This window comes from Rhinatrema bivittatum, chromosome 2, assembly GCF_901001135.1.
Source record: "Rhinatrema bivittatum chromosome 2, aRhiBiv1.1, whole genome shotgun sequence".
In the NCBI taxonomy this organism is placed as follows: Eukaryota; Metazoa; Chordata; class Amphibia; order Gymnophiona; family Rhinatrematidae; genus Rhinatrema; species Rhinatrema bivittatum.
The window spans coordinates 815,968,338-815,988,383 of record NC_042616.1 but is presented as its reverse complement, the minus strand read 5'-3'; the positions used below and the strand labels follow the sequence as shown (position 1 = coordinate 815,988,383).

General features: G+C 46.4%; 1 protein-coding gene across 13 annotated transcripts in view; it reads right to left on the bottom strand.

Moving 5' to 3' along the window:
* Positions 1-20,046, bottom strand: part of SCRIB (scribble planar cell polarity protein) — a gene marked incomplete in the record, with an annotated part of 447,609 nt that overhangs the window by 90,493 nt on the left and 337,070 nt on the right. For all 13 annotated transcript variants that reach the window (XM_029592269.1, XM_029592271.1, XM_029592272.1 and 10 more), the window contains 1 exon segment: positions 18,902-18,982. In XM_029592269.1, coding sequence (XP_029448129.1) covers positions 18,902-18,982 — 81 coding nt within the window.

Sequence of the window (20,046 nt, the reverse complement as noted above, 5' to 3'; positions counted from 1 at the left end):
CACAGGCGCCCTCCCCCCGCCCCCTCCATTCCTCAAAGAGAGTGACCAAAATAGAAACCAAACGGAGAAAATCAGCAGGCTGATGCCATTCTCTGGGGGGCCCTGCCATCCCTCCTCCCATTAATGCCATTCTCTGGGAGCTGAGCCACCCCCCCCTCCTCTGGCTAATGCCATTTTTGGAAGCCAAGCTGCCACTCCTCCTACTAAATATTCTTTGAGGGGGGAGCCGAACCTCCTCTCCAGCTGATGCCATTCTCTGAGGCCCAAGGCACTCCTCCTCCTCCTGCTAATATTCTGCAGAGGCTGAGCTATGATCCTCCTTCTCTCTCTCTCTTTGCTTCCCAGCAGAACCTTCCAATACTTTTTCCAGACGTCGATCCAAGTATCTACCGGCTGGAGACCCAACCCTAGAGCTCTTTTCAAGTGGCACTGGCTAAAAACGATTGGGCAGATGTGGCCGAGCAGTCTCCTCTACTTGAATGCTTACAAGGCCACAAGAGGACAGAAAGCACCCAACGGCAGCCACTATCCCCACCAATACTGTAACGCTCTTTTCCTTAGGGCTCCCCTACTCCTCGATAAAACCGCTACAGATGCTGCAAAGTGCAACTGCACGGATCCTCTCAAATTCCCATAAATGTGAACATATCACCCCCCCATCCTCAAAGAGCCACCCCGGCTCCCCGATCCTCTCCCGTATCCACTACAAATCTCTGAGCATTGTACACAAATCCCTCCACGTTCACAACTCCAACTGGCTTGACCTTCCTTTTATCCCCCCAACAGATCCACCAGAACTGCCAATAAAGGCACCTTAATTGTACCCTCACGTAAAACGGCTCGTCTCTCCTCCTCACGCGACAGTGCCTTCTCAGTTGTTGGACCGTCCCTCTGGAATGCCCTTCCCCCTACCCTGCGCCTCGAACCGTGCACCCATCAAATTGAAGAAGAAGTTAAGAACCTGGTTATTCAAACGGGCCTACCCAGAATAATCTCTCCGCACACACAGCTCTCCCCTGTACTTCTATATTCTGATACCTCCCGCCTTATGTTAAGATTCCTCTAAGTTCACTTCTTGTTGTTGTTGTTAACCTTGCCTTCTAGGCTGTTCTTAAGTTATCCTGCACCCCAGTTCTTCCTCCCTCTTAACATGTAATTTCAACCCTGCTGTTCAAATGTGAGCCGGTATGACGACCCCCACCGATACCGGTCTATAAAAGCCTTTAAATAGATAATAAATAAATAATTACACCAGAGCTCACAGACAAAGTCAAAGACCTCTCAGGAAATTCTTCGGCTACACAAGAGATCCACCATATTTCACAGGAACAAGTGCCACCTCCAAATTCCACTCCTGCAGCCACGGAGCTGGCAATACAAAAGCAGGTGCACATCTCTGAAGGGCCAGGAACGCAAAGCGCTTACAGATTCCGCTTTACTGGAATGTGCCATCGTAAATCCAAACTCAGACCACCAGAAACAGAGCAAGATAACTGAGGAAATAATTATAAAATACAGATTACATCATGCAAATAAAGATCAAATGAGACCCATATCATCTGCCCTCCCTCTTATTCTTTTGTATTAGTGGATCAAGCTTGATAACCAGCTTTATCCCTCATGACCCATGACTAAGGATCCTCTGTGCTTATCCCGGGCTTTACCCCTAACTCCCCCACAGCTAAGGATCCTCTGTGCTTATCCCAGGCTTTACCCCTCACTCCCCCACAGCTAAGGATCCTCTGTGCTTATCCCAGGCTTTACCTCTCACTCCCCCACAGCTAAGGATCCTCTGTGCTTATCCCAGGCTTTACCCCTCACTCCCTCACAGCTAAGGATCCTCTGTGCTTATCCCAGGCTTTACCCCTCACTCCCCCACAGCTAAGGATCCTCTGTGCCTATCCCAGGCTTTACCCCTCACTCCCCCACAGCTAAGGATCCTCTGTGCTTATCCCGGGCTTTACCCCTAACTCCCCCACAGCTAAGGATCCTCTGTGCTTATCCCAGGCTTTACCCCTCGCTCCCCCACAGCTAAGGATCCTCTGTGCCTATCCCAGGCTTTACCCCTCGCTCCCCCACAGCTAAGGATCCTCTGTGCTTATCCCAGGCTTTACCCCTCACTCCCCCACAGCTAAGGATCCTCTGTGCTTATCCCAGGCTTTACTTCTCACTCCCCCACAGCTAAGGATCCTCTGTGCTTATCCCAGGCTTTACCCCTCACTCCCCCACAGCTAAGGATCCTCTGTGCTTATCCCAGGCTTTACCCCTCACTCCCCCACAGCTAAGGATCCTCTGTGCTTATCCCAGGCTTTACCCCTCACTCCCCCACAGCTAAGGATCCTCTGTGCTTATCCCAGGCTTTACCCCTCACAGCTAAGGATCCTGTGTGCTTATCCCAGGCTTTACCCCTCACTCCCTCACAGCTAAGGATCCTCTGTGCTTATCCCGGGCTTTACCCCTCACTCCCCCACAGCTAAGGATCCTGTGTGCTTATCCCAGGCTTTACCCCTCACTCCCCCACAGCTAAGGATCCTCTGTGCTTATTCCAGAATGAACCCTTTATATTAAGTAATATGGGCTCCATATTGAAAGCACGTTCAGCGCTCAATAGCCAGATAAGTCACTTATGCAGCTATCTTTCAGTGTGGGTGGGTAATGGGAAGATCTGGATGGTGCTACTTATCCGATTAAGTTAAGAAGTTAAGTTAATCGGATAAGTTACATCAGCCATAAAGCTGATCTAACTTAGCCAGATTTAACTTATCTGGCTAATTAGCTCCTTGACCACAGATATTCAGTAATATAGGCTTGCGCTGAATATCCCTTGCAGCTTGACCGGATAAGTCATATCCGGCTAAGTTACTTATCCACCAGTGCTGAATATCAGTCCCTATATGTTGTAGTAAATATAAAGGGTTCATTTGGTGAACTGGACAGGAAACTGGACAGGAAACATGTGAATCACTTGCTACAATCTGTCCTCTCCAAATCCTACACAACACAGCTGCCAGAATACTGACTGGATCAAAAAAACATGACTACATCCACCAACCCTCATTTCACTACACCTGCTCCCAATAAAATATCGAATAAGAACATAAGAAATTGCCATGCTGGGTCAGACCAAGGGTCCATCAAGCCCAGCATCCTGTTTCCAACAGAGGCCAAACCAGGGCACAAGAACCTGGCAAGTACCCAAACACTAAGAAGATCCCATGCTACCAATGCAATAGCAGTAGCTATTCCCTAAGTAAACTTGATTAATAGCAGTTAATGGACTTTTCCTCCAAGAACTTATCCAAACCTTTTTTGAACCCAGCTACACCAACTGCGTCCTCTGGCTACACATTCCAGAGCTTAATTGTGCAATGAGTGAAAAAGAATTTTCTCAGATTAGTCTTAAATGTGCTACTTGCTAACTTCATGGAGTGCCCCCTAGTCCTTCTATTATTTGAAAGTGTAAATAACCGATTCACATCTACTCCTTCAAGACCTCTCGTGATCTTAAAGACCTCTATCATATCCCCCCTCAGCCGTCTCTTCTCCAAGCTAAACAGCCCTAACCTCTTCTGCCTTTCCTCATAGGGGGAACTGTTCCATCCCCTTTATCATTTTGGTTGCCCTTCTCTGTCTCTTCTCCATCACAATTATATCTTTTTTGAGATGCGGCGACCAGAATTGTACACAGTATTCAAGGTGTGGTCTCACCATAGAGGCATTATGACATTTCACATTTGATTAACCATTCCCTTCCTAATAATTCCTAACATTCTGTTTGCTTTTTTGACTGCTGCAGCACACTGAGGCGACGATTTTAAAATATTATCCACTATGATGCCTAGATCATTTTCCTGGGTGGTAGTTTCTAATATGGAACCTAACATTGTGTAACTACAGCAAGGTTTATTTTTCCCTATATGCATCACCTTGCACTTGTCCACATTAAATTTCATCTGCCATTTGGATGCCCAATCTTCCAGTCTTGCAAGGTCCTCCTGTAATGTATCACAATCCACTTGTGATTTAACTACTCTGAATAATTTTGTATCTGCAAATTTGATAACCTCACTCATCGTATTCCTTTCCAGATCATTTATATATATATATTGAAAAGCACTGGTCCAAGTACAGATCCCTGAGGCACTCCACTGTTTACCCTTTTCCACTGAGAAAATTGACCATTTGTAATCCACGAAAGGACATTGCTGACTATCCCATGACTTTTTAGTTTTCTTAGAAGTCTCTCATGAGTAACTTTGACAAACGCCTTCTGAAAATCCAAATACACTACATCTACCAGTTCACCTTTATCCACATATTTACAAAATACTTACCCACACCTTTATCCACATAGAATACAAAATACTTACAATCCTACATAAAACAATCATTGGACAACAAAACAACTGGCTAAGCAAATCCATCGTAATCCATGCTCCAAAAAGGAACCTAAGCTCAAAGAACAAAAACCTCCTCAAAATCCTGCACACCCGAACCACACGACTGAACGCAACTCGAGAGAAAGCAATATCCATCACCAGCCCCACTCTGTGGAACGCAATACCAATCGAAATAAGAACTCAACCAAACATCAAAACTTTCAAGAGAGCTGAAAACTTGGCTGTTCACCAGAGCCTATTCAAGCTCACGCAATCAACCAGCCCACCAAACATCCATGCAATCCAACATCAAGAAGAACACCGCAGAAGAATACCGCATCCCTCAATCAACTTAACGCGTATCATTAAATGACCTAAGATAAGAATCTGCAATTGACCTCACATAGGACATATTACATAGGATATATTACATCCTCATAAAATACTTGTACCCCTTACCCCTGCTGTTATTGACCAAACTATGCAACCCATCCAACCTATATACATTACTTATGACCATACATGTGTTAATACTTAATAACACTAATCCTATATGTAACAAGAGTTTATATGTAATAACTTTGCTGTAATGAATAATTTATATGTAAGATCAACATTTATATGTAATAATTTTTGTATGTAATAATTTTGCTGTATGCAATAACCCCATAATCCCTAAACCACATGACAATTTGCTACGATGATATCTATTTATACTTGTTTCACGACTCTGTAAACCGTTCTGATGGCGAAACCAAATGACGGTATACAAAACACGTTAAATAAATAAATAAAAAGAATCATCTGAGGGCAGTGCCTTTAATGCCAACACTCCCTAGGGTTTGACTGACAATGTCAAAAGAGGTGGAAAGATCTATTAAGACAAGGAGGGAGTTGCCACCTTGGCCAGCATTCAGGTGGATGCTGCTGGTTAATGCTAACCGGGCGGATTCTGTACTGCAGCCTTTCCAGAAGGCCTTTGTGAAGATTTGTTGTCCTCTTCTAGGAAGTGTAGGAATTGGAAATAGGCTACTTTTGACACTACTTTGAATAAGAAGAGAAGGCTGGAAATCAGATAATAGGATGTTCCCAAGGTAATTCCACAGATTTCTTTAATAAACATGGAAACATACAACACTGCAAATGATCCTAAGTGAAAGGTAACAATGGGTAATGGGGAAAAGGAGTTTACTCTGAGGAAACTGACATATACCAGTGGTTTGCCACAGGTTTCAATACTTTGTCCCGTTCTTTTCAACTTTTTCGCAGTGACACTGGTTTTGAAAACATCAGGAGGGATTTATGAAACTTGAGGAATGGTCTAGGGTTTGGCAGCTAAGATTTGATCCTAACAAAAAAAAAAAAAAGGTCATGCATTTAGGTTGTAAAAATCTAAGGGAGCGCTACAACGCAAAAGAGCGAGAACTGGGCGTGATCATATCGGATGGCCTTAAGGTGGCCAAACAGGTGGCTAAAAGCGATGGCAAAAGCCAGAAGGATACCTGAGTGCACAGGAAGAGAAATGGTTCAGCATTAAAAAGGAGGCGATAGTGCTTGGATATACGTCTCCAATGGAACTTTGTTTGGAATACTGTGTACAATTCTGGAGGCCGCAACTTCGAAAGGATATAAACAGCGTGGAGTCGCACCAGGAGAGTGTGCCTGCTAAAAGGGTCCACAGTCTTCATCGTAAAGCATGTGGACACGGACGTAAAGATCTGAAACGTGTGTACCATAGAGGAAAGAAGGGAAAGGGGAGATACAATAGAGACATTTAAATACCTCCAAGAAATAAAGGCATGGGTGGCAGGCCTCTTTCAATGGAAAAGGGGTCAGCAGTAATCTAAAGAAACGGCTGCATGGAATTGAGTCCCAGGGGAGAGTCGGGACAGCATCAGAGTTCAAGAAAGCATAGGAGAAGCACAGGGGACCTTAGAGGGAGAGGAAGGGAGTGGGCTCTGTGCTCCGGCCATACAGTAGAAGGGCAAAACAGTGTCAGGAGGACAGCGGAGCGCTGCTTTCTGGAAACAACCGAGAATGATGGGAGGGAGACAGCTGAAGAAGTTCTGAAGCCAGGGACAGCTGCCTGTGGCTAACCTCGCTCCATGCCCCCTGCCTCACTATGAGTCTGCTGCCCCGCATACCTAAATACCAGCTAGGCTAACCTCTGACCCCTCCCCCTATTCTTTCGGCTAACATTACTCACTCCTCTAAAAGGGACAGAGCGTCTCACTCTGCTGAAAACTTTCAGAGAATTGCATCGTGCAAGGAACATACTAACACCCCCCACCCCCACCCGCACAGAAGTGACTGACTAGCAACTACACCTACAGTTGCTCCCTGCTCAGCTGAGAGAAGAGGCATCCCTGGACTACAGGCACGGAGAGACATCCAGGCCACAAGCCAAGGCCTGTAAACTAATACCCAGGAGGCACATGATCACTAAACAAACTCGGAAAAGGATCAGGGATTGCTTGGCCACCACAGAGATTCAGCCTGTAACTTTCTGTCAGCTCCCGAAAGCACGCAGTGCTGTGACCCGCTCACCAAAATGACTGAACCTGTGTGTCACGTCCCGATACCATGTCATACACTGTGACCAGTCATCACAAAGACTTGCTCTGTAACTTTACGTCACCTCCTAAAATCTCACAGTAATGAGCCTGTAACTTTACCCCAGCTCCTGAAATGATATAGGGAGATGGTGGGAAACATACTTTATTAAAGCCTGCCAAATATTTTACTAAAAAGTGAAAGAAATTTAAGGACAAGGAGTTAGGATATGAAGTTGGAGGGAGGGGTGCCGGCCTAGAATGGAGAAGTCCTATAGTGGTTAGAGCAGAGGGGTGAGAGTCAAGGAAGCCAGGGCTCAAAATCCTGCTTCCAGCGGCGGATTCATGATGTCGGACCGGCCCGGGTATTTGCCGGCCCAGGACACATCACGTGGTCTGCCGAGCGCGGCTCTGTCACGGCTGCGCACAGCAGACCATGTGACTGGAGCGATCGGCCCACCGGGGGATGCCCGATCCCCCGATAGGCCAATCCGCCCCTGCCTGCTTCTCCCACTAATGCTCCTTGTGATCTTGGTTAAGTCACTTCATCCTCCATTGCCTCAGGTACAAACTGTAAGCCTTCTGGGACATGTCTACTGTAACTGAATTGTATATTGCCTTATTCATAGATCCAAATGTTTCCAATCATCAACTATTTGACTGTCCCAGTTAACCGTTCCATCGGGTGATGCCCTGATGATGGATAAGTTCAGCTATTCGATCAGTATCAGCTGCCTTGTTTGGACGTCCGTGATCATCATCATCCTTGTCCTCTCTTTCATTCCTGCCCTGCATACCTACACATCAGTTTTGCCTCTCCTGCTGTTGCCTCTCTGGCCACGTCCTCCTCACTTAATCAATGTATAAGAAAATTGGTTCTTACCTGCTAATTTCCGTTCCTGTAATACCACAGATCAGTCCAGACCAGTGGGTTGTGCATTCCTACCAGCAGATGGAGGCAGAGAACAATTAGAACGTAGGGCACTGCCACATAACGAGAGTGCCACCTGCCGTCCCTCAGTATTGACCTGTACCCAAGCCTAAACTATCAAACTTTACTTAAAAAGGCGAAGGGGGTTGGAACCCAAAACTTAACCGCCAACCTCTCGTCCGGAACAGATAAAACAAAAAAACACTAGACCACCTCGGAACTTGCCCCTTCCGGAGCATTTGCAAAAAGATCAAATTGTTTCTTCAGGAAATATCACCTCTCAAGGTAGTCTTTCGGAATCTGAAAAGGGGGACAGGTCTCTGGACTGATCTGTGGTATTACAGGAACGAGAATTAGCAGGTAAGAACCAATTTTCCTTTCCTGAACATACCCAGATCAGTCGGATGTACCCAAGCTACTCTACACTGGGTGGGAACCCGAAAGACCTGCTCGCAGTACAACCTCCCCAAAGGACGCTTCATCTTGCGCCCTCACATCCGAACGATAATGCTTGGTGAAAGTGTGCAGGGAGGACCAAACCGCCGCTCTGCAGATCTCCTGAGGTGACAGAAGCTGACACTCGGCCCAGGAGGTAGTCTGGGCTCTACTGGAATGAGCTCTCGGACCCACGGGGATCTGATGCCCGCGGGCAACATAAGCTGCAGCGATAGCCTCCTTAATCCAATGCGAAATAGTCACCTGCGAAGCCTTGTCACTCTTCTTAGAACCCCCCAAACAAGACAAACAGATGGTCCAATGGCCGGAAGTCATTAGTAACCTCCAATTAGCGCAAAAGAACGTGACGCACATCCAAAAGATGAAGTTCTCTCTCCTGAGGAGAATCCCTGAACCAGTTCAGAAATCCTGCAGATCCACTGCCTGATTGACATGAAAAGCAGAGACCACCTTGGGCACAAAGGAAGGAACCGTGCGCAGAAAAACTATCATCGTAAATCCTAAGAAAGGGATCTCGACACGACAAAGCCTGTAACTCTGAAATGAGTCGAGTAGAACAAATGGCTACGAGGAAAACTGTCTTCAAGGTCAAATCCTTAATGGTAGCCCTCCGTAAAGGCTCAATGGGGCTCCGCAAAACACCTGAAGCACCAGGTTCAAACTCCAGTCCAGACATAACAGGCGTACAGGAGGACGTAAATGCTTTACTCCTTTGAGAAAACGCGAAATGTCTGGATGCACTGCCAGCGAACGATCGTGAACTATGCCCCTTAAGGCTCCTAAGGCAGCCACCTGAACCCCAAGAGAGTTGAAAGCTAAACCTTTGGCCAACCCCTGTTGCAGGAAGTCCAACACCTGGGGAATCTCCATTGACAAAGGATCCAAGGAGCGCTGGCGTCACCATGCCTCAAATAACTTCCAGACCCTAACACAGGCCACAGAAGTAGAAGGCCGACGCGCCTGAAGAAGAGTGGAAATTACCTGCTCGGAATATCCCCTCAATCACAATCGCCATCTTTCAAAAGCCAGGCCGCGAGAGAGAAGTGATCCTCCCAATCCAAAAATATGGGCCCCTGGCGGAGTAGATGTGGAAGATGCGCCAGCTGTAGAGGACCTTCCAAGGCTAATCGCACCATGTCCGCGAACCACGGACGACGAGGACACTCTGGAGCCACTAACACTGCACTGCTTGGATGCCTCTCTATGCATCATAGAGGCCGAATGATGAGAGGCCAGGGAGGAAAGGCATAGATAAGAATGCCCGTGGGCCACGGACATACCAGAGGGTCCAGTCCTACCGAGTCTATTTATCGATGACAGCTGAAGAAGCACTCCATCTTTGCATTGGCTCGAGTTGCCATCAGATCCAACTGAGGCACGCCCCACCAGGCGCAAATGAGGTTCCATGCTTCGGGAGCTAACTCCCACTCTCCTGGATCAAGCTGTTGCCTGCTGAGGAAGTCTGCCTGTACATTTTCCACGCCTGCAACATGAGACGTGGCGCGATTCCTTTGAGATGGAACTCTGCCCAAGCGAACAATAGCCTCGCCTCCAATGCCACCACGAGACTCCACGTCCCGCCTTGCCAGTTGATGTAAGCTACCATTGTCGCGTTGTCTGAGAACACTCGAACCATTGTGTCCTTGACCAGAGGAAGAAATGCTCGGAGGGCCAGCTGGACAGCCTTCGTCTCGAGGCGGTTGATGGACCAGGATTTCTCCGTTGGAGACCACCCCATCTGGATAGACTGGCATCCGTGGAGATAGCCACCCAATTTGGAGGGTCTAAGTCTACTTCCTGTTCTAGGTTGCTGCGTGAAAGCCACCATGATAGACTGACTCTGGACTCTAGAATGAGAGTTAATGGTATATGGAACTGTTCTGAAACCGGACTCTACCGCGATAACAGCGCACGCTGCAACGGATGCAAATGAGCAAACGCCCATGGGACCAGATCCAAGGTGGAGGCCATGGATCCCAGAACCTGTAAGTGGTGTGAAACCAGGACCTCCAAGCTCTGGGGAATGAGAGGTCGAAGCTCCTCTCGCTTAAACAAGCACACTACGCTGGGATCATCGCCTTCCGAGGGTGGGAGGTCATCTTGGTCTGGGTTGTCCTGTATCACATCACCCATATCCTGGGTGAGTACCGGATCCTGATCCACCCCAGGGTCTGAGGGATCCCCGGAGTGGGGCCAGCAACCTATCCACACCTTGAGCCCCTTGGTGAGTCCCTGTGGGATGATGGCAGTCCGGGTACCCCGTGGGTATCCGCTTTGGTGGAGGTTCCGCCAAAGGGTCTGGCTGCATTGCTCTCTTCAGGATCTCCTGTTTCCTAGCCAGGAATGCCTGATGCAGCAGGAGCACAAACTCAGGGCAAAAAACTTTCCTGAATAAACACCACCCCTCACAGGAGGGACCGGTGGCCCAGGATCATCCCCAAATGCAGGAATTTGGTCCACTGGAGAAAGAATGGGAAGGCCAGCCGCCGCGAGCTACCCTCCCCCGCCCGCTGACCTACCTGGAGCCCCGGGCCATCTTAAGGACCCGCAGGGTTAAGCTCATTACTCCAGCTGGCCTGCTGACAAAACGGCACAGCCCGTCCCCCAAATGAACTCCTCCTACCTTGAAAGGCTTCTTCCTTGCTTTCTTTCTGAAAATGTTTTTTTTTTTGAAGAAAACTTTACCCTGACAGAGTTGGAGTCTGAGGGAAGGCGTGAGAGGAGCCTCCTCAGTGCTCGAGGAAACCAGGAGCCCCTGGATATCGAGACACTGGCATCGATGCAGGTGAGACACAGGCAGGGGTATCCAACCCCCCAGACGCCCGGCTTCAACTGAGGGATGGCCCACAAAGGTGCCTATTACCTCAGGAAGCTACATTACTAACTACAAACTAGCCTATCCTAGGAAAAATACCTTTCCCTAATAACTTTTTTTTTTAAACTGACAGACTGCAGGTTTGCATCTCTACCATCTGCAGGAGTCAGAGAAATCCTGAGGGACTGCAGGTGGCCCTCTCAGTTATGTAGCAGTGCTCAAAGTTCTAACTGTTCTCTGACTCCATCTGCTGGTAGGAATGCACAGCCCACTGGTCTGGACAGATCTGGGTATGCTCAGGAACACCAATTATACCTCTAAAACATAGAAATGACGGCAGAAGACGACCAATCGGTCCATCTAGTCTGCCCAGCAAGCCTCACACTTCTTTTTTCTCATATTTATCTGTTTCTCTTGGCTCTTAGTAACCTTAGGTTCTATTTCCCTATCACCCCCACTATTAATGTAGAGAGCAGTGATGGAGCTGCTTCCAAGTGAAATATTAAGTTTGATTAGTTGAGTAAGTGGCAGCATAGCTCTCTGCCGTTGAAGCAGAGAGCAATGCTGGATATGCGTGAAGTATTAGTTTTTCTTCTCCCTTGCTGTTGAAACAGGGAGCTATGCTGGATATGCATTGAAAGTGAAGTATGCCTTGAAAGTCACATTAACTATCATCAAATATTGAAAAGCCTAATAATTGGTAATACCTATAGCCCATGAACCCATCCCTGTTTTGGTTTTTTTTGTTTGTTTTTTTTTCTTTTTTTAATTGGAGATGGCAGCCCTCCATCCTTCCGCTCCGTGAAGGTGAAACACCAACCACTGGCATCCCGCTCTGTGAATGCCTCTGTGGCTACTGCCAATCCGTGCAGTGTTTTGCTGCCTGCTCTTTATACTCGTCCTCTAGACCTGATGGATCCACAGTGTTTATCCCACGCCCCTTTGAAGTGCTTCACAGTTTTGGACTTCACCACTTCCTCCGGAAGGGCATTCCAGGCATCCACCACTCTCTCCGTGAAGAAATACTTCCTGACATTGGTTCTTAGTCTTCCTCCTTGGAGCCTCAGCTCGTGACCTCTGGTTCTGCTGATTTTTTTCCGATGGAAAAGGTTTGTCGTTGTCTTTGGATCATTAAAGTTTTTCAAGTATCTGAAGGTCTGAATCTCCTCCTTTCCTCCAGGGTGTACATATTTAGATTATTCAATCTCTCCTCGTATGACATCCGATGAAGACCCTCCACCTTTCTGGTTGCCCTTCTCTGTACCGCTTCAATCTTGTCTCTGTCTCTGAACAGACCTGAACACAGAACTGAACACAGGCTCCACTGGACAACAGGAAAGGCAATGCAGTGATCATGAAGATGCTACCCATGCACCGCAGGTTTCCATGTTGGAGCTTTCAGATTCTTTAGTTGCACTCCAGTATTCCCCTGATCCCAGAGTCATGAGACAAAGGAGATCTGTGTTGATAGTCCTGGTCTTCAGCAGACCCTCAACGCTGGATCTCCTCAGCTCTGTAATCAGAATCCTCTGCTAGTCACAGGCTAGGAGAGCAAGATTACAATCACACATTGGAATTAGCAATAGGGAGCTCCTGAAGCAGCTGAGGGACCCTTATGTAGTTGTCTCCAGCAGTTGAGATTACTCCATGGTTGTCCTCCTTAATGGCCTCACTCAATGCCAATTCAGTGGAACAGGGTTTCTTCTTGAGCGCAAGATAGGGCTGAAGTTTTTCCTGGAGGGACCTGATAATCATTGGCAATATGCTTTGCACGACGCAGTTGGTGACCTCACGGTCTGCACCATGTCATGTGAAGGTTTGTCATGAACATCTGATCACAGTTTGAGCATTGCAAAGTTTAAATGGAAAATGACTGCCATGAAGGAAAGAAGGCTGGGAGAGAGAAAAAAAAATAGGAGTGTCCACACAGGAAAGGTGATGAGCCATAAAAATGTGGGCTAGATGCAGAAACAACGAAGATAAAATTAAAAAAAAAAATTAAAAAATCTGTCTTGACTGTATCAGATTTTCAAACTGTTATTGAAGCATCCATTATTCCTTCCCTAGATTACTTGTAATGCATTATACATAGGTTTGCCAAAAATACAAATACACATTCTTATCACTTCAAGCTCTCTGAGCGCTTGACCCCTGTTTTGAAACTACATTGGTTGCCAGTGTCTTTTAGAGTTCAGTTTAAAGTGGCCGACGCATGAGTAGCAGCAAAGGAGCTCTCTCAGCACTTGCCTGAAATTTTCTTTATTTCAGCTACCTTGGGAAGTCATTGAAATGCCTCAAACGAAGTGTAAAGCTCGATTAAAAGATGTTACATCTATTAAAGACGACGGATTGCAGCAAGCAAGGATCGAGACCTTTCTTTGAAACTTCGCCGAGAGCGATGGCCGCTGAGGGAGGAACCCAGGAGCTCGGGTTCACACCTATGGCCGAGGAGATTTCGCTCAGCCCTGGGGCGCCCGAGATGCTGACACCGCCGCGAGGTCAAGCGGGAGTGGTAGGAGAGGAAACATCGCGAGGTGAGGAGGAGAGAGCAGCCCCCCCCCTCTCGAGCAGGACGAAGGCTGCGGAGAATCGGTGCTTGGAGAGTGTGGAGGAGCCCTGGAAGGAGTGGCTACATCCACGCCTAAACCCCACGGAGCTACACCGGAACGGAACATCGAGGTCACAGCACTTCAAGATCTGGTAACCCTTCAATCTAAGAATTTATTTTCCCTGCAAAAACCTCCCGTAGTAACTCTAGATACGTTATGGAAAGCTATGACATCAACTGAGTCAGCAATTACAACTTTAACACAGGCTTTTCTTGACTCTAATAAAAGAGGGTTAAATGCTGAAAAAATGGTCATCTTGCACCAAGAAAAATCGGATAAATCGGAGGAAAAAGTTACATTAATAGAAAATGTACAGGAATGATAATAAGAACTGAGATAAAAACAGAGAGAAAATCTGAAAGTATAGAAAATTCACTCCGCTATCTGAATTTACGTATTGTGAATTTTCCAGTGATTAGAAGATTGGCTCCAGCTGAATTGTTAAAGGAATATATGTTGGATTGCCTCAAGATTCCCAAGGAAATAACTCCGGTTATTTCCCAAGCTTTCTATGTTTCAAAGAAAGAAATATTATCTACGGGTCAGGAGGAAGCACGAGGAATAAGATCTCTGAATGCCTCAGAATGGATTCAAATGTCTACACAGAGGGAGATTAAGACCAGAGGCACAGTATTAGTTACTTTTCCGTTTGAGCAGGACAGAAACTTAATTATGAAGTTTTTCTTTAGAAATAGATCCGTTCAATTCTATGGGCAATGTGTGTGGCTATATCCTGATATTGTACGCTCCACACAGGAGCGGAGAAAACAGTTTCTGATTATGAGGCCGGGAGTTATAAGTCGTGGTGCCAGTATGGTCTTGAAATTCCCCTGTAAATGTTGCTTGAAATTTCAAGAAAACAAATATATCTTTTATGAACCGGATCAATTGAGGGATTCTTGGATGGGAAGGGGTGAGATGTGTAAAAATGTTTAAAGGTATCTATATCTTGTGACGGTTTATTTCTTATTTTTATGATTGATAAAGAGCTCCATATTGCCTCCTTATATCTTGATCCAAATATTACCTAAAAAGTTTGATAGGGATCTATGTCTTATTTACACATGTGTAATAATTAATTTCTACTTTGAAAGTATAATTTTATTGTTTGATCTCTAATACCTTGAGTTGATATATTTTGTAATGTATCTGTAAACGCATAAATAAATAAATAAAAAAGAATTCAGTTTAAAGTGATTCTTTTGGTATTCAATGTTTTGCGAGAGGTAAGCCCCAATATGTGAAAGATGTTTTGCATCTTTACGCACATTACAATCTCTAGATCAAGATTCATTAGTGGTATTAATGAAGGAGGCCTGATTAATGACTATACAAGGCTGTGTGTTCTCAGTAATAGACCAGACTTCCACCTGATCTGCGGTCTATTCTGGACCTCAAAGAATTTTGTAAGAAATTAAAACATTTGTTCAAGCTTTTGAATAATGTTATAATGATGTATTTTGTGTGTAGATTGTTTTAGTTCAGTTTTATGTATTTTATTTTTGTATGTTTTATAGCTTTATTTATTTCTGCATTTTTATGAATGAACACTCCTTTCTTAGCACAATCTATGTTGAGATAAGTGGGCTATAAGCAATTTTAATAAATAAATAAAAATTTGCTGGAAATTAGGGAAGAGAAAAAAATCACTAAGGAATGAGGAAAATAAGGCAATAAAGGGAGCAAAACTGCTGAATTTTTTAGCAGTCTGTTCTGCAAGGAAAAATTGCATCCAATAGAACACAAAGAAAAAACTAAACTAAGGCATGCGGTCTAAGAACTTGTCCAAACCTTTTTTAAATCCAGCTGCACTAACCACATCCTCTGGCAATTAATTCCAGAGCTTAATTATGCGTCAAGTGAAAAAAAATTTCTCATATTAGTTTTAAATGTGCTACTTGCTAACTTCATGGAGTGCCCCCTAGTTCTTCTATTATCTGAAAGAGTAAACAACTAATTCACATTTACCCGTTCTAGACTTCTCATGACTTTAAACACCTCTATCATATCCCCTCTCAGCCATCTCTTCTCCAAGTGAACAGCCCTAACCTCTTTTGCTTTTTAGGTACAGAGAAGGGGACCAAGATGATAAAGGGGATGGAACAGCTCCTCTGCTTTTATGAATCCTGTTACTGTTTTTGTATCGTCAGCTCAGTGTGCTGCGACAGTCAAAAATGTTAAGAATTATTAGGAAGGGAATGGTGAATAAAACGGAAAATGTCATAATGCTTCTGTATCGCTCCATGGTGAGACCGCACCTTGAATACTGTGTACAATTCTGGTCACCACATCTCAAAAAAAATACAGTTGTGAAGGAGAAGGTACAGAGAAGGGCAACCAAAATGATAAAGGGGATGGAACAGCTCCCCTATGAGGAAAGGCTGAAGAGGTTAGGGCTGTTCAGCTTGGAGAAGAGACGGCTGAGGGGGGATATGATAGAGGTCTTTAAGATCATGAGAGGTCTTGAATGAATAGATGTGACTCGTTTATTTACACTTTCGAATAATAGAAGGACTAGGGGGCATTCCATGAAGTTAGCAAGTAGCACATTTAAGACTAATCGGAGAAAATTCTTTTTCACTCAATGCACAATTAAGCTCTGGAATTTGTTGCCAGAGGATGTGGTTAGTGCAGTTAGTGTAGCTGGGTTCAAAACTGGTTTGGATAAGTTCTTGGAGGAGAAGTCCATTAACGGCTATTAATCAAGTTCACTTAGGGAATAGCCACTGCTATTAATTGCATCAGTAGCATGGGATCTTCTTAGTTTTTGGGTACTTGCCAGTTTCTTATGGCCTGGATTGGCCACTGTTGGAAACAGGATGTTGGACTTGATGGACCCTTAGTCTGACCTAGTATGGCATGTTTTCAGACACTTCCCTTGTGGCAAATGTGCAGCCTGTCCTCCTTCTGACTCCTATTCACTATTTCAACATCCAGACAACAGGACGCTTTATACACTTTGTAAATTTTCAGACTGCTGCTCCTCAGGGGTGGTATATGTTATAAGCTGCCCCTGCCCCTCTGCTCAATGTGGGGGTAAAACCATCCGTAAACTTAAAACTAGGATACAGGAAAATTGGTTTCTCCTTAAATCAAAACATCAGGAATTGGGCAGAGTAAGAGCACTGAGCATGCTCAAGTCATTTAGACTGGGAAGTGCATTCTCTGTTCATCTTAAATACAACTGGGGTTCATCTACCAGTCATATTATAAGACTGATCAGCAAGGACTTCCCAACACAGCCAGAGTTCTCCTGGAAACACCTGCAGACCACTACATCATATTTAATAATACTCCAAGTTATTTTAAATCTTCTCGATCACGGTCTGCTGTCTTAACTCAAAGTCCGTTCTTTGCTTTGTCTTGACTAGAATGTAAACTCCAAGAAGCAGGGACTGTCCAGACTTTAGTTAGAATTTTCAAAGCGGATTTAAGCAGGCAAGTCTGCTCTGAAAGTATGCAGGTGGTGCTGGCACAGGAAGTTACACACACACTTACGAAAATAAAAAGCAGGCATGCCCCAACTCCAGGCACCACGCAATGCCTACTGCCGAGGGAGGGGAAGAGTGCGTCCAAAATTGTGTGTCACTTTCCGGGGGTCATGCACCCAAATCCTTCTGAAAATTACCCCTGTGTGTGTGTCTGTACAGCGCTATGTACAAATGATTAACAACAATGTCGTCAGCACAAAGGAAGGGCAAGAAATCCAAAATCCAAGCCAACGCTTCAGTCGCAGTGCTGCCTCCTTTAAATATCCTCTGAAACCCTTATGCACCCCTCCTCCACAGGAAATGATGGGGAAAGAGAATTAGAAGAAAAATGCAAAAGGTCTGAGTTTGCCAGAGATATGACCTCGGCTGTTCACAATGAGTTTTGTTCCAAGGTTGTACAGCACTCAGGGAGCGCTCCTATGTATCACACCAAGTCACTTTACCACACTTTGCTTTCTCCTTATCGGCACAACAGCTGCACGCGGAGGTCACACACATGACGGCTAGTTCTCCGGGTACTTCTACCAAGAAGTAGCAGCTAGAGCCAAAGATCCGTCTGGGAGTTGGTAAGCTGCTTACAGTTACATACTCTATGAGGCAAAGCAGGCAGGAAAAAGCTCACACGTTTATATGAACTTCACAGCCGTCTCTCGTAGGTCAAATGGTCGTTTGACCCAATATCCCTCCCTTTCAGCACAAGTCAAAGGACCTTTTAACTCGTTCCTCTGCGTCCCCTGTGGTAACGGCCATGGCTCTCACGTGATTTCTTTCATTGCCTGACTGAGCATTAACGGGCTGGCTTCCATTCTTCCAGCTGGTGCGCCGGGAGAAGCGAGTCTGGTGGGTTTTCCAGTCTCAGGAATAATGGACGGGTGCACACAAACAGCTGCGCCCCATTACTACTGTTGGGTTGCTGGTTAAAGGGCGATAAACTGCAGGTAAGCAGCATCTTTATGCAAGCTGACTGATGTTTTCTTTGCTTATATTCTGCAATTCCAGGCTGGAGAAACCAGGTCTCTTAGTGAAGCCGGTGGAGAGCAACTCTGCCTTCAAGAAGGGTGGCCACCGGTCGCCTAAGGGAGGTACCCCGGCAGCTGAGTATTTTTCTGTTGCACACTTGTGTGTGCCTGTCAGACCACAGCTGTGAAATCCTGCCTGGTCCGTGTGCAACATATGACCCAGTCACTTCCTCCTCTGCACCTTGAACGCTCCTGAGACTTGCAGAAAAGCTTTGGGGAACTTGACGAAAATCTCCCAGTCACAAATATTGGGCCCTCTACAGCCACGTGGGTAAATATTTCACTCTTGGTTGTGCCAGAAGGGAAGCACTGTTACGAAGTTCGCAGGAACTATTTTTTTTAAATCTGCCAGCTCTGCACCTGAATCTCCGTGCGTATTTTCCCTGTGAAGCTTGTTCCTGGCATAAACCATTCACAGACCCTTGCATGCAGTTTTTGTGTGGTTGAAATTGAAATCAGCACATTTTATTTTTCCTCCTCCTAACGTGATGCACACTTTTAGTCACATTGGGGGAGGGAGATTCTCAGCCCAGGCTTTTACAAGCGTAACACACTTTTCTCCGCCATGTGCCCCATCTTTCCAGATTAATGATCCAGCTCAGAGTTAGAGAGAGAGGGAGGGAGGGAGGGGGTGGCAGGACCCACTTACCAGGCTCACTTTCTGCAGGCTGTTGCTAGGTAAGGCCGCCAGGGTCTTATAATCCAGTTTGAGGGGTTGGGTGCTGTAGCTCTGAAAAGGAAGTTAGGCAAGGTTAGGGAAGAAAATGACAAAAATGATCATAATGCCCTCCCTCACCACCCCAAGCACAGACAACCCCAGCCTTCTGCCCTCAGGATCCCCTCAAACACTGAAATCAGGGGGCTTGGGAAGCACCAACAGCCACTGTCAGGGGAAGGAAACAACTCTAAATATTGAAAAACACAAAAGGAAAGCAGTATTTGAAAGCTACGGGCATTCCTTCTACAGAGGGCATGAAATGAGGACAGGCAGCTTATCATTCACATCAATATCTTCCCAACTCTTCCCCAGTCCCTCCCTCATCCCAACACCCACACTGCACTCACAGCTCAGAGGAGATCCCCACTCCCCATGCCAACACCCACACTGCACTCACAGCTCAGAGGAGATCCCCACTCCCCATGCCAACACCCACACTGCACTCACAGCTCAGAGGAGATCCCCACTCCCCATCCCAACACCCACACTGCACTCACAGCTCAGAGGAGATCCCCACTCCCCATGCCAACACCCACACTGCAGTCACAGCTCAGAGGAGATCCCCACTCCCCATCCCAACACCCACACTGCACTCACAGCTCAGAGGAGATCCCCACTCCCCATCCCCACACCCACACTGCAGTCACAGCTCAGAGGAGATCCCCACTCCCCATCCCCACACCCACACTGCACTCACAGCTCAGAGGAGATCCCCACTCCCCATCCCCACACCCACACTGCAGTCACAGCTCAGAGGAGATCCCCACTCCCCATCCCCACACCCACACTGCACTCACAGCTCAGAGGAGATCCCCACTCCCCATGCCAACACCCACACTGCACTCACAGCTCAGAGGAGATCCCCACTCCCCATCCCAACACCCACACTGCACTCACACCTCAGAGGAGATCCCCACTCCTCCATCCATTCTACCCCACCCCTCCCCATGCCAACACCCACACTGCACTCACAGCTCAGAGGAGATCCCCACTCCCCATCCCAACACCCACACTGCACTCACAGCTCAGAGGAGATCCCCACTCCCCACTCCCCATCCCAACACCCACACTGCACT